This window comes from Rhea americana, unplaced genomic scaffold (genome assembly GCF_003343005.1).
Source record: "Rhea americana isolate MKP2758 unplaced genomic scaffold, rheAme1 scaffold_19, whole genome shotgun sequence".
Lineage (NCBI taxonomy): Eukaryota > Metazoa > Chordata > Aves > Rheiformes > Rheidae > Rhea > Rhea americana.
Window position 1 is genome coordinate 4,613,616 of NW_028186038.1, and position 14,300 is coordinate 4,627,915.

The 14,300-nt window shown below is 42.9% G+C and overlaps 1 protein-coding gene across 6 annotated transcripts; it reads right to left on the reverse strand.

Moving 5' to 3' along the window:
* Positions 1 to 1,397: 1,397 nt before the first annotated feature.
* On the reverse strand, positions 1,398 to 14,300 carry CNBP (CCHC-type zinc finger nucleic acid binding protein). 6 transcript variants are annotated; one of them, XM_085302434.1, is made up of 5 exons: positions 14,224 to 14,300; positions 4,153 to 4,272; positions 3,757 to 3,852; positions 3,365 to 3,566; positions 1,398 to 2,465 (listed from the first exon to the last, which is right to left on the reverse strand). In XM_085302434.1, the coding sequence occupies exons 2-5, from the start codon at positions 4,253 to 4,255 to the stop codon at positions 2,348 to 2,350; spliced, it is 519 nt and encodes a 172-aa protein (XP_085158560.1). In that variant the 5' UTR covers positions 4,256 to 4,272; positions 14,224 to 14,300; the 3' UTR covers positions 1,398 to 2,347. The 6 variants fall into 6 exon arrangements, with proteins under 6 accessions (XP_085158560.1, XP_085158559.1, XP_085158562.1 ...); XM_085302433.1 differs by lacking the exon at positions 14,224 to 14,300 and adding an exon at positions 12,631 to 12,751; XM_085302436.1 differs by lacking the exon at positions 14,224 to 14,300 and adding an exon at positions 11,595 to 11,727 and having other exon boundaries at positions 3,757 to 3,849.

Here is a 14,300-nt window from a genome sequence, read left to right on the forward strand (position 1 = left end):
ATTGCAGGCTATTGTAGGCATCAAACTCTAGGCTGAAAAATTTGTTTAAGTCACTGTTTCAATTAAGCAACAGCAACAGTCTGATCAGGGTTCCCCTAATTTGAGACAGTAACTACTATCCCAGTTTTCCTGGACATACATGTTTAGTTACCAAACCTCCTGAAAGCACCTATTCAGAGATGATCAGAAAGTATGCCTGCTTTTACAGTTTCACACGCTCCCAGTCAACACTCACCACTATGGTTTTCTGGTTGATCAACTCATGAGTTCTTACTACCTTTCTATACTTTGAGTGTCATTTATCTACTATTAAAAACAAGCAGGTACAGAAAGTTTGAAGACCACTGATTTCAGAGGAATTGCTGCAGGACTGCATCATATTTAGTAGTCTAACAAGAAAGCAGTAAAGTAGTACTAAGGCTTAGCTGGTTCATCAGAATATGGATCAAGATGACTAGTCATAGTACCAAATTCATTCTACACTAGCATACCTACAAATTAGCAGTCCTAGTATTCCTTTCCTAAGAGTTGGGTAAACCTACGCTTAATTAAYCGTGCTAACATTACAGGCAGCTTTGACTATGATGGCATACATAGGCTGTGAAAAAATACTTTGGGACTTGGAAGTAAGGCAATCCCTTTGCTTCCTCATCTGTGAAGGCAACATGACCACAGGATGCTACTTCTGATGAATACCAAAAACCTTTGTTCAGTTTTACCTGCTAGATCTCTTTAAGAGACATCTTGAGTTCATCAGTTATTCCAACTGAAGCTGCTGTTAGCTGCCTTTAACATCAGATGTTTAAGACATTAGCAAAATTCAAATCACCCTGGACTACTTTCTACAAATGTGTCTGACCTGTGAAGTACTGATCAGGCAAGTATTCGGGCCCTGGTAATACTTTCTTACAAACCAAGATTTACTACTACAGTGGACCTGTTCACGATACGCTGTGCTTAGTGTCAGCTCCCTTTATTTGTGGAATTTGAATTACAGTTACTAACCCTTGGTCAATCAAGCTATTTAGCAAGATGGAGGGAAGCTAAGCATACTGCACACAGGAAGCACTTTAAGAACTAGACATTTTAATGATAATGTGTCATAAGGGTTAAGTATTGCTAGCAGATCACTGAACTACTCCATATCTACTATTACATCCAAATCATACCGTACCTTAAAAAGGTACTTACGCATGCATCTTCCTCAATAGATGCATAGTGAAAGTGATGCTTTAACTGCGAGCAGCAGAGATGAAGCAACAAGCCCACTGTGAGAACACACAATCCACTCGCATGAATATGCAGAGCAGTGAAGAACTGCAAAGTGAAAGTATTTTGGAGCTTGATGCTACAAGATTAAACAGAAGACATAAGTACAAAAGAAGTCCAAACTAAGATTTTACACCTCCACATACCCCTTTTTAATATGTTATTTTGCACTGTGTACATGAGAAACAAAAATAAACAAAAGGAACTTTAGCCAAACTCCCCTTCCTCCTCCAGCTTTATTGATAGTTTAAAATTACATTTTCTATGTTCTAGGACTTCAATTGCTTTTACCATCTTACTTTAAAAACTGATTACAAGCAAATGAAACTCAGTTGTCTAAGTGATATAGTATACAAAAATAACATCTTGATTTCTGTGAAAATGCATTTATTTGCAACTCCTGAATAACTCCAAATTGTATATACTATGAGCACTGATGTCTGGGTTTCAGATTTAGTTTGAAATATTTATTCAAAAGCTTTCCATTACGTTCTGTATCTCCAACATGAACATTCATTGACTGAATTACTGTTAAGTTTATTCCTGATTTCTCTCTCTCTCTCATGGCCATTAACAGGCATGTGCATCTTGTTTTATTTACTCCCACTCAGCTATATGCTCTAGGTAGGGCCTGATACAGATATTACTTGGTGTTAACAGCTACTGAGGTCAGACAATCCAAGGCCATTATAATAAAATTAAAGTTAAAGTTATGAGGAAGTTCAGACACTTCCAGTATTTCTTTCCTCCTGCATAGGATCACTTCCATGTAACCCAGAGAGGGTTTTGCTGGTCTGACTCAACTCTTCCCACTCATCAATCCCTATTCACCAGTGGCACGGAAAGGGGGTTCTTTAACAAAGCATTATACATAACACCTCTACCAAACTAAACATAAACATTTTTGTAGTTAAATGCAGAAAGTTGATTTTTCCACCCCTTTCCTCCTTTTACACGGCAAGTAAAGCTCACTGGCCTGGGAGTAGCCTCTATCTGCCAACCTTTGGCCAGTGAAGAGGATTCAGAGAAAATAATACAACCATCAATCAGAAAAAGGAGGGGCGACAAAGGAAAATAATTAGGCTGTAGCTTCAATTGTGCATTCCCGTGCAAGGTGCCCTGACTCGCCGCAGCGATAGCAGTTGACTTCACTGGTCTTGCTGCAGTTGATGGCTACATGGCCAGTTTCACCACACCTGAAAAAGCAAATTATTTCAGTCAAGACATTGAGGAGAAAAAAAAAATTGCTCAGAAAAGCCATCCTATTCCGCCAAATGCATCCACTGAAACTCATGCAACACAGGTTCTGTTTTCAAAGGTTCTGCTTCAGTATTCCAGAATCCTCTGACCCTAGTCACTATCTGATCAACTCTAATTTAAACACTATATATGCCAAAAATCACCTTAAGTACACAAGTTTACTTTCTGTAAGGTTTTGGCTGCCCCAGTGCTTCTCCTGTCTTCAGTTTAACCTAGTTTTAAGAAACAAGACATTTAGAACCCAGATGCACTATTTCCTTTTTCCCCTCCTCCAACACCTCCAAGAATGGAAACTTGTAAAGAAAAAAAAAATGTGTCTTCAGGAACACACTATGGCCAGTACAAGCTTGTGTTCAAAAACTATACAGCATTTTCAAGATTGCTTTTCAAGCTGATTTAACATCTTTCTGCAGTTCCTGCAACTAGAGGCTCTATGTATATTCCTATATAGACAGGTGTACATATATTCCTGCTGCAGCTGGCTGTGCTAGTTTAAGACACTGGGTACCCAACTCCAGTTTAAGTTTTTGTGCTTCTGGGCTTGCCTTCCGAAAAAAGAAAACTCATCCATCCACCCCCTGCATTCTCCTGGTATAATTTAAACGATCCAACATCAGTGTTGTTTTGGTCATCTAGATATGCATTTAATTGAATCTAGTACCTGACTTTGCTAACACGTTCTTCAAATCTTACCTCTGAAGAGTAAGAAAAAATAAGTCTGCAAAAACAAACTACTTAAAAAAAAACTGAACCACATTTCCTAACTGGAACTAAACACAGAACACATCTATCACTGAGGGTATGTTCCACACACACACCTTTCATCAGTTCTTACCTATAGCATTTCACTTTGGTGCAGTCTTTTTGAATGTGTCCAAATTCTCCACAAGAATAGCACTTCTGCTCATCTGCATGGTCACAGTCACGAGCCAGATGGCCAGGTTTGCCACAGTTGTAGCAGCACTGCTCTCTCTCCCTCTTTGGCTCCTTGCAGTCCTTCGCAATATGGCCACCTCTACCGCAGTTATAGCAGGCTTCCACAATAAGAAAAACATACCAAACAAGACTATAAAACCTTGGTAGACTGAAATGTAGCATGTATCTAACAAAAAGAAATACTTAGTGTTTCTTTTCAGTGAATTATGATCAGTGTATCTATTACAGCCCTCCCTTCAACCAGGAAGCTCTGTCCATGCAATTGAAGAGATAAAATTTAATGATACTTACCATCCTCCTGAAGATCACAGTCCTTGGCAAGATGGCCAGACTCACCACAGCGGTAACAGATGTCAGGGAGAGATGAAGACATGAACTGGAAGCCTGCTTGAAGTCGGTAACAGGAGAAAGGGAAGATTTAGGGATCAAGATAAGAATTAAGACACTGCCAGCTGAAGTTACAAATCAGGTTGTCCCTCAGCAGTTCATGGAACCTCGCAGAATAGAAAGTTTCTCAAATGAGGTAAAAATTATAAAATTTAGTACCACTGTGCTGTAGGTAAGTTATAACTTCTTTAGCAGTTTGACTGAAATCTAACACAACTTTTTCTAGATACTGTTCAGGATAGTCAGCTAGACAGATATCTTACTGTACAAGTAAAGAGAAAGATCACAGTAATCAATTACCTCTGCCACGGCTTCTCATCCCACGACCACGGCCAATTCCAGTAGGGCACTCCCGAGCCCAATGGCCAGTACGTCCACACTTGAAGCACTCGTTGCTGCTCATTGCTGCAGATTACTTCCCTGTAAGGGGTGGGGGGGAGACCTTTTTAGAACACCTTTTTCCTCTCAAAGGCCGTATTAACAGATATGGAGGTTTTCCTATCCTCTTGACAGAATCAACTAAAATAGCTTCTAGCCATCTCAAACTTGTTTATACAGTTCACAATCATTTTTTAGCTAGCACAACTGTTAAAGCTACATAGGAGACAAGAGCACATCTCTTTGGCTCATAGTAAGGGCAGTGTCTAACAGTAAAGAAAAAAGTACACCTGACTTTTCCTCTAACCAGTTCTTATAGTCAGTCTTTGCTTCAAAAACTGAAAGAATGCTTAGCAGTGAAACAAGATGTCCCAACTCTAGTCTTAACAGTCTTACCATTACCTTTCAGTAATACAGCTTCCCTTTCTTTACCTCTCATGGTTAAGCTCGAAGTCAGCTATTTGTCTCAGGTTATTTCTTCCAGGTAGTCTTAAGTTACTCTTTAAGTGTCTATCTGACTGCTACTGTATTTATTGACTAATCAAGCTATATTCTAGATATTCATTGTAAGAATAGTCAATATTACAGCTAAGGCATTAAAAAATGAATCCAGTTCTTYTATGATCTAAACCATCAGTTATGAATTGTTCCTCAGAGCTTCTCAACTTCAAAATATTAATCTGCAGTTCAGGATGCATGTATTTCACTCCTACATTCAAATGAAGGAAAATGTTTAACACATTTGGTATCCCTAGAAGACATCAGACACTTGCCAGACATCTAGAAGATTAACTTGGAAAACATTCTTAGAATGCTAGAGCAACATCAGATAGGCATGCCCGTCAAACTGTATAAACAGCTTCTTTTGCCCATATTGGGGAATAGAGGTATGTTATACTGACTTTCCTGCTCAGTAGACCAGATGCCACTAATTCAATGGTGAAGACAGGGTGAATTAAATAGGTTGTAACCACAGTACCATCAGTCTTCTAAGCTGTAATTATACAAAACTTCTAGAACTAGAAATACAGCGACAGCAAAGTTGAAACAGATTCCACTTTAAGCTTGCTTAAAGACAAGTTTAAGATGCACTAGTTTAAAGATGTGTATCAAGCTTTGTTCTGCTAGAGCCTCCTTAAACACTGCACGTGCCCTCTCCCCATTCATTCTTCATCCCTTAGTAGCAGGGCAGCATGATACATCAAGACCAGAGAAGCTCACAGCAGAATCATTACCCGGCAAGTTTTGTCAGTTTACCAGATTCCCATCAAGGAATTAAGCTTCCTGTRACACTGCATTTCATTCATGCTATGCAGTTTTTCTGAAAAGCCTAGCAGCAAGATAGTAAGTTGTTTCATATGTTCCCATAGGGATACTTTCAAATATGGGCCCAGAACTTCAAATATTTATAGCAGAACTAACAGCTTATTGAAAAAGTAACATCCAACATCCTGAATCACTGGGAGTACTGATGAACAGTGTCTTGAAAGCAGTCAGTGCAGAAGCAGTAAGAATATATAACCTCAAGAAGAAATCAGAATTAGCATCCTGACATTAGGCTTTAATTGAACCATGTATAGCTAAACGTGGATTTTTATTCAGAAATTCTTTTAAAGTACTCAAATGTTGAAAGAATTACTGTAGTGGCTTTCTGGTCATTCCTCCTTCAAAACAGATGCTCCCTCCTTAGCTTTCTGCAGAAGGGTGACCATCCATCCTTCCAACCATTGCAGACACCTGAGAGTTTAAAGCACTAGAAAGAAACTTTAGTATGCAACTTCTGTAATCCTACATCTAGCTTCCAGCTTGACCAGATCATTATCTGGTATTTGCTTTTAAAAAATGAAGTTTTGCAATGAAAAGATGTCAAGAATCTTAGCTAGATGTTCACAAGATCAAACAACTGGCTACTTGAGCACTTAAAGATATTATAAATACTTGGATTTTGTACATATCCCAGTCTTCTCACAACCTAACTGGTATTTACTGCTTCATCTCAGTGTTCAGGATTTCAAAGCATCTTATTAGGACACCCAAAATAAAGGAAAAGCCATCTATTATGGTGGCAGCAGCTGGCACTCAGTGTGCTACTGCTTATACAAAATTTTGTAGCAAACACATTGACACTGCAGGAACAGTGGAGCTGGGCACCACAGCAGTTAATGCTACTTTTAATTTCAAGAGACAAAATAGCTTGGTGGAACTTAGAGAACCCACATATTCCTCATTCAACTCTAAACTCTTCAGAAGTCTTCACATTAAGACATAGAACAGCAGCATAAACTATTAAGAAAAAAAAAAGCTAGATCAACAGCTCTAACAGAATTGCAACATTTACAGATGAAGTTAACAGCTACCAAACTTCAAACCAAACCATCCACTTAGGACTACAGTGTGCAGTGACAAGATCAGGTATTCCAGACAGTTAACCTTATCAAGAACCTGACATGACCAGTTCAGTTAATAAATACTATCTTCAATCATGTGCTAGGTGAATCAAGAGATTCACTTAAGGGCATCTAGCTTCAAAGGTCTCTATTTTTTCCCAAGCCTCTCTCACTAAGTTCTTCAGATCATGGCTGCCCCCTCCCCCCCMAAAAAAGAATGATTATTACTAAGCATGCTGCTCCATATTCAGATGCTTTAAAGTTCTCTTCACCAGTATTTTAGTGTTTAGTGTCTGCCATTTTCCCGGAGAAGACCTGAAGTTGAATTCAAGTTTACCATCTAGAGGTGGATGCAGTTGACACTAGTTTTACTTGCTCCACATTCCGAAAAGCTTTACAACGATAAAGTTCATCACTGACATAAACATATAAACATTGCACCCCCTCACCCCCACAAAGAACAATTTTCAGATATAACTTATGTTCACTTTCAAAGAGCTAAATCCAGAAGATGCCAGTTCAGAACACAAGTCCTCTAACAGATGCCTTGAACAGTCTGGAYACCATTTCCAGTTTTTCAGTTATTTCAAGCGAACAAATAAATACAGTTAAAAACCACCTCAAGTTCAAACCCTCCTCTATCAGTCAATACTTCTCCATTTTGTCACTGCAGACGAGTTTTCAGCAATTCCTTTTATCTACCAAGGCCACCTCAGTAAGCCTTCTGGAGGAAAGTCACTTGTTTAGGTTTTGGTGGAAAGCCTTCTACTTGCAGACAAGTTTATCAAAGCTTTTTGAAATAGAGATACGTTCAACAAAGCAGTCCCCCACCACACACACACACACACACACACACACACACACACACACACACACACACACACACCCACCCTAGAACTAGATTTTACCTCACCAGAGCCTGATCAGGAAAAATAGTAACAGAAAAAGAACTAAGGCCCCATCTGTTGTGTTTGAACCAGGTCAAATTCTGTAAGATGCAACGAATCACTGTCATATACACCAGATTCCAAAGCTTTGGAAGAAGAAAGAATCTAATCCTCCCAAGCCTCACTCCTGCTATGGAAGAATGTAGCTGTTTACTAAGAACCCTTACGCAGGGCTCCTTAACTGTAGTATGAAACTGAAATAATTCACCTTGCAGCTAGCCACAGAATCATATTAACAAGGAATTTTAGACTTTGTTCTGCATAATCCTACTATTTTCATTGGCTGACATCAGTTCACAGATCCAAGTGTCAGGTGCCACTGCAGTAGCTTCCTGTGTTAGATTTGAGGATTTTACAAGAACAATTCCAGTATCAAATGTCAAAGTACTTAGATTATGTTTTTCAGGGGTTTCACAGTTAACAGTCTTTTTATAAAATAACTTTAAGAACTTATTTTTTTAAACTAACCCTTGTCTTCACACAGAAATCCACAAATATCTCAGCAGTTCAGAAAGCTATTTAGATCAAACGATAATAAAAACTACAATAAAAATTATCTTGTATAACTACTTTGTTTTATAGTGTTTACTCTAGGGGAAGAAAAGCTTACTTCAACAAACAAAAGCACCACTCAGTCTTGAACTTGGGCTCCTCGTAATAGTGAGGAAGTTGAACCTCACTCTCCAAAGCTTGGAGTTTTGGAGAAAAAAAAAAAAAAAAAAAGATTCCTAGCAATTCAAGTGCCAAGCACTTACTCCAGGTGTCTGAAAGACACCTGGCGCTAACCTGCAAGCCTGCAAATTAACTAACCTGTTTTGAAGCTAGAATTTGTTCTGAACAACCTGGATCAATGCAACAGGTGACAGAATCACAGAAGACTCACAGAATCAATGTCTAGAGATCATCTAGTCCAATCCCCCAGCTCAAGCAGGGTCACCCAGAGCATATTAGATAATCCAGGCAGGTTTTGAATATCTCCAGAGAAGGAGATTCCACAATCTCTCTGGGCAACCTGTCTCAGTGCTCTGCTACCCTCACAGTAAAGAAGTTTTTCCTTATATTCAAGTGGAACTTCCTGCATTTCAATTTCTGCTCACTGCCTCTTGTCCTGTCATTTGGCATGATACTGCCAAAGATTGATAGGACCCCCTCTCTTACTCTCTTCAGGCTGAGCTTTTAACATTACTTTTTACCATGTTGAAAAAGAGCCCAGAATATCTTTATCATTACCTAATACAGGCAGCATTAAGTATTTCTGACAGAAATTGAGTTAGTCTACATTATGATAACAACATTTTTTTAAATATAAATGAAACCAGCAGAGTAAAAATCAGCACCACGTAACTGGGATCTGCTACTCTAAACGTAAGTTCTGCTCTGTCTACTTTAGGCTAATTTAGGTGATCTTCCTCACAGGATTTTGGATCCATTTGCCAAAAAACTACCAGCTATCATCACCTCCCATAGATCTGAATTCATAGTTTTAAAACATGGAAGTAGAAAGTCACAAACACTATCAGGATCACAACTGAATGTAAGAGGTTTCCTGGAGGTAAGTGAACAGGTGGTTTTCCTCTGTACAAGCACTGTTTATACCAGGAACAACCTGAAACATAAAGTAAAATGCTAACTGAAGAGCTTAGTGGGCAATGGAAAACTATTATAGAGATGTATGTCACTTACTCAGACATTCCTCTCGATACTGGTAGTTCCATAGGATTCAACTGCTTACTAACAGTAAAAACTCTGTAACAAGGTCAGTTATCTTTATTGTACTTACCAGGTGCTTCCTTTGATCTACAAAAATCACTTCCATTTAATATTAAACAAGACCTTCCTCCTTCAAACAAAAGATTAGATCAAAATCACTGCTAAAAAACAACATACTTGTTAAAAAGATCTTTGGCCAGCCAGGAGAGAAAAAAAAAGGGGGGGGGGAAAGAAACCAGCACTTTCCAGGCTGCTGCTGGCCAATCTAAAATATCACACCAAATATGACAAGTCACTCTAGAGACAGTAGAGACAGCCTGAATATGACAAAAATCAGTATGTAATAGGCTTTGCTTTCCCAAAATTTACTCAAATGGAAAAGCATAAAGGACTACTAACAGAAATACATTTACAGTTTAAGAGCAGTAGTCAAAAAAGTTAGGACGTAAAATGTGAATGCTGCCAAAACTACAGAGCATTTGAATAGTTGAATTTCTAGACTTACACTCTGTAAACATGATACAGAAATAGATTCTTAAATTAGTGATCTTGTTTTCAGCTTTTATCCTTACTAAAAAGGATATAAAATTGAGTACTTTAACCACCAAGTAATAATAATTCAGTTCTGAAAAGAACTACTTAAAGCTTCAAAAACACCTGCAAAATTTGAAAACCAAGTTCTGAACTCCCTTCATGTCCCTTCAATACATTCGGACAAGTTAAATCACCTGATCCAAGAACATTAGCATTAACTCAAAACAAAAAACAGTAACCACATTGAAGAACTTGGACCACTATTAAAAGGCCAGTAGCCAGGCCAAAAAAATGCATTAAGACTCAGATACTTTACAGACTAGTAATTCTGGGATAGCCTTGTTGACTAGAAATCAGAAACAGAAAAAGTTATCAAAGTGGTTTTTCAACCTCTTTCTGCCCACTTACACTGTTACATACAGAGTGAGAGGAACTGTAATGTACCTACCCAGTACACACATTCCACAGTCTTCCCCTTTCATTTTATAGCTATCTGAACAAAGTTTTAAACCTAGATAAGCACATAACATCACCACACATGCAAACTCTTTAGTTTCTAGACTAAGTTTAATGTTAACAGAGTTAGTTGGGAAAAAACACATAGGTTAAGCCTGTAAATCTCAAGGTTCTTGTGCAGCTCTAGTGAACTCATTTAATCTCTTCATTTTGAAGACAGCAACAGGCTCTACACCAGTTTGCAGTGAAGAAAACACTGAGTATGCAAGTCTAAACTCTGTGGTAATAGGATCCAAATAATGTTGAAATGAAAATAAAACCTGCTATTAAATTTAATAATTCCTTGTGACAGTGACCTCCTACTCACAGATAGGAGGTGAGTAATAGCAGCTACTTGGGAACTACATCCGACAGGAACTTAAATAAAAGGCTACTCCACTAGTTCATGATCTGCAGATGTCATGGACTATTTTTCCTATCCATTTATAGGTCACATTTGGATTCGGTGCAGGCCACCATCCATGCCTGCGGTCGGAGACAAGTAGTTGCAACACCTCGACCCTCTTGTCTCCGGCAGAGCCTAACACGTGGGGGAGCCACGTGGTGCGCTCCGGCCAAGGCCCCGCAGTTACCGCTCCGCCAGTCTCCCCACTCAGTCACAGCAGAAGTGATAGTTTAGTACAGATTAAGGTACTTGTTAAAAAAGAAGAAACAGTTTTACTTCAACCACCTCCCACCCAGCCCCAGGCTCCCCGTGCCTTCTCTTCCTCCAAGTTGCTACAGCCACCCACCCATAGCGAAGTTAGTCACACAACCCAACCCGAGTATTAAGGCTCGACGAGCCAGTTTTTCCCCCACCCCACACCACCAAACCAATCACGCGGGGAGTCAGCCGCGGCTATCCCACAGCTCTCCACCGCTAAGCCACAAGCCCAGCGACTGGAACACGTCGCCGCCGCCGTCCAGCAGGCCGGGCGCTGCCGCCGTCCCCGGCGCTCGGCAGGGAAGGAGACGGCGCACCGGCTGCCCCCCCCCCCAGAGTAGCGCGGCCCCTCAGGGCCTTCCGGAACCCGCCAGGGCCTGACTCAGCTGCCGCCCGGCCTCGCAGGGCCTCGGCGACCCCTCTGTCCCAGCGCTCCCTCATCATCCTCTTCCCCTCTCCGCCCTCCCGAKCCCGGGCCAGACAGGTGCGGCCGGCGGCACTTTCCCGCGCACTAGGCCGGAGTGCGCCAGCGCCATCATCCCTTCGCCCTCTGCTCCCCCCTCCCCCGCAGCCCTCGGCTMGAGGGTGCCGGCACCAGCAGCCGCCCTCGGCCCTGCGGCCACTTACCTGCAGCCTTCCGACCCAACTGCGGAGTGGCGCGCCTGGAGGACGGTAGGCCCCGCTCCCCGCCCGGCTCCGCCGCCTGCTCCCGGGCCCCTTCTGGCTGCGCCACACGCGGTTTGCACACGGCCCCGCGCGCTTCCCCCCTCCGACCACCCCGCCCCTCCCTACTACTCTGCGCACGGCTCACTACTGTCGGTGACGCGGCCAATGGGCGCAGACCGCTTTTCTGGGCGGCCAATCAGCGTGGCAGGCGGGGCGACCCAATCATTGCCGCCGAAAGGTGGGAGGAGCCCGCCTACCGCGCTCGGCATGAGGTGCCTCAGCAGCCGTTGGGCGCCTCGGCGGCCGTTAGGCGCGCGCTCCGCGGGGAGGGGGAGGGGGAGGGGGAGGGGGAGGCTATTCCCTGGGCGCTGCAGAGCAGCGCGGCCGCTGTCAGGCTCTGCGGCACCTCCCTGCCCTTCGCGCTGTGACTCACCACCCAAGCAGCTCCGGCTTCCTCCGGGCGCCTCCTCCCCCCACCGCCCCCCCATGCCGGACGCCGCTTTAGCGAAAGGCGCAGTCAGCGCATGGCGCTCCGGCGTCCTGCTGACGCCTCACGCCGGGGGCGACGCCCGGCTGCCCCGGTGATGCAGCAGAAAAGGGGCTGACGGCACCGCACCACGACACGTCGGAAAGTCGTGTGGGGGCCGCCCTCCCCTGCTGCTCTGCAGCTCGATTTAAAACCCCGCTGCGGAGAAGCCGAACGGACGGTTACGGTTCGGGGTTTGCCGCCTCGGCCCCACACGAAACCRAACGCAAGCGCGCCTGCCTCCACCGGCTAAGCGGCGGCAGCTGCCCGGCTCCCCCTTCCTCGTTCCCCGCTCCGGCTTCTGCGCAGCCGCCTGCACGTTAGCGCGGGGGCTCGTCCCCGTCCTGCCGTCCCGGAAGGGGTCCCCGCRGCCGCCTCGCACCCCATGGGCTCGCTTTTTCCCGCACCCCGCGGTGGGACTGCGGTGTCGAACTCCTGCGGCACCCCCGCGCCCTCCGCAGCCTTCCGCACCTATCTACTGCGGGGCCTCTGGTGTCTCAACCCCGTAGCGGACACTGTCTGCGGTGCTCGGGCAGCCTGCGCCGCGCTGGGGCTCTCGGCACGGCCCGCGCGCGTCACAGCCCCGGCCGCCCCGCGGCGAAGGTGCGGGCGGGAAGCGCCCCCGGGCGGCAGGGGCCGGGCCGAGGCGGCCCCGCCCCGCGCCGCCCGCCATCCGCGCGGGGAGCGGCAGCCATCTTGACAGCAGGCAGCTCGGCTCTCGCCCTCTGGGCGGCACTAGGAAATGGAGGACGGCGGCGCGGCGCCTCTCCGSAGCTGAGAAACTCAAAGCCGTCACGCTTTACGAGTCTCCCACAGCTTCATCAGTGCTGGCGAGGACACCAGCTGAAAATGGTTCTCATATTTTCACATGTTGCCCTCAAAAGATACAAGTGGAAAATGATTTTTTGAGAGAAAATAATTGCTTACTAAACAAATTTTACTCTCCTGGGATCTGTGACTAGTGCAAAACTCATAAATAATATTACTGCTTAGTGCTTGGCTATGAGGATTTCTATGTAAATTCTTCTAGGAGCTTCATAAATTAATTGCTGGTCAAGTACAACACCAAAACTATTCATTTGATAGGGAACAATATTTGATAGGGAACTACGCCTTTCAGGCCTATTTCTGGTTCAGAATCTCTACCCTATGACTTTTGGTAGCTCTTGTTCTGACATTTGTTTTATAACAATATAAAAACATCAACACTAACAACAAACTTAACTCACAATGTTTCTTCACACAAAAATTTACAACCTTTATTATTTCAGCATAATTCTCAGGGCCTTACTTTGCTTGCCTCAGATATATCATAATCCTGTTCAGAAATACTTGTACTATTAGTTTTTAATTCCTAATGCTTTCACATCATAAATGGGAAAAAAATGTGCTTTTAAGTACTGAGAGCTTTTAAATCAAGAGTGTGCCTACACTGTATTTTTTGTTACATAACACATGAAGAAAATTATATAACAAAGAATATGGAGACAAATCATATATCCTCAATTTTTCATCAACTTCTTACTTAAGAAAACAAACAAACAACAAACAAAAAAAMCAAGCTGGATTCTATATGAGTCTTTATAACAGGACTTGGGACAGAACAACTGTAATTTAACTTTTCCAGCTTTGTCTTGTGTTTTGCTGGTTGTATTTTAGGTACTGTGTTTGAGGCTAGGAAGCTAAGGAAACTTAATTCGAGTGCTGTTMTGTAGACTTACTGTCCTAGAAAGTTGTGTGACTGACGCATTCAGCTAACTCCATGAAATAAATCACCTCTTAAAAAAACTGTTTACTTTATTCCAGTGACCTTCAAATGATACACTGGACTCTCCCATAGTTGAATTGGAAATAGGGTACAACTGCAAGTGAAAACACTACTCAAATGTAGTTACTGCTGGCGACAAATGAGATAATCATCCTCTGCAAGTTTATTGCCTCCATACACTTTCAGTTTTATAATGTAGGATATTTTATGTTACATTTCATTATAATAGATGAAATTTTCCCTCAAGAGATAATACAAGTATCTTCAGACAGCATTGTGTTTGTGTGTGTACTTACCTCAGGAAATAATTTGGCTTGTTATATCTTAGTGAAGCTTGCAATTCTTGTTTTGCAGGTTTCTCTGATATTAGGTG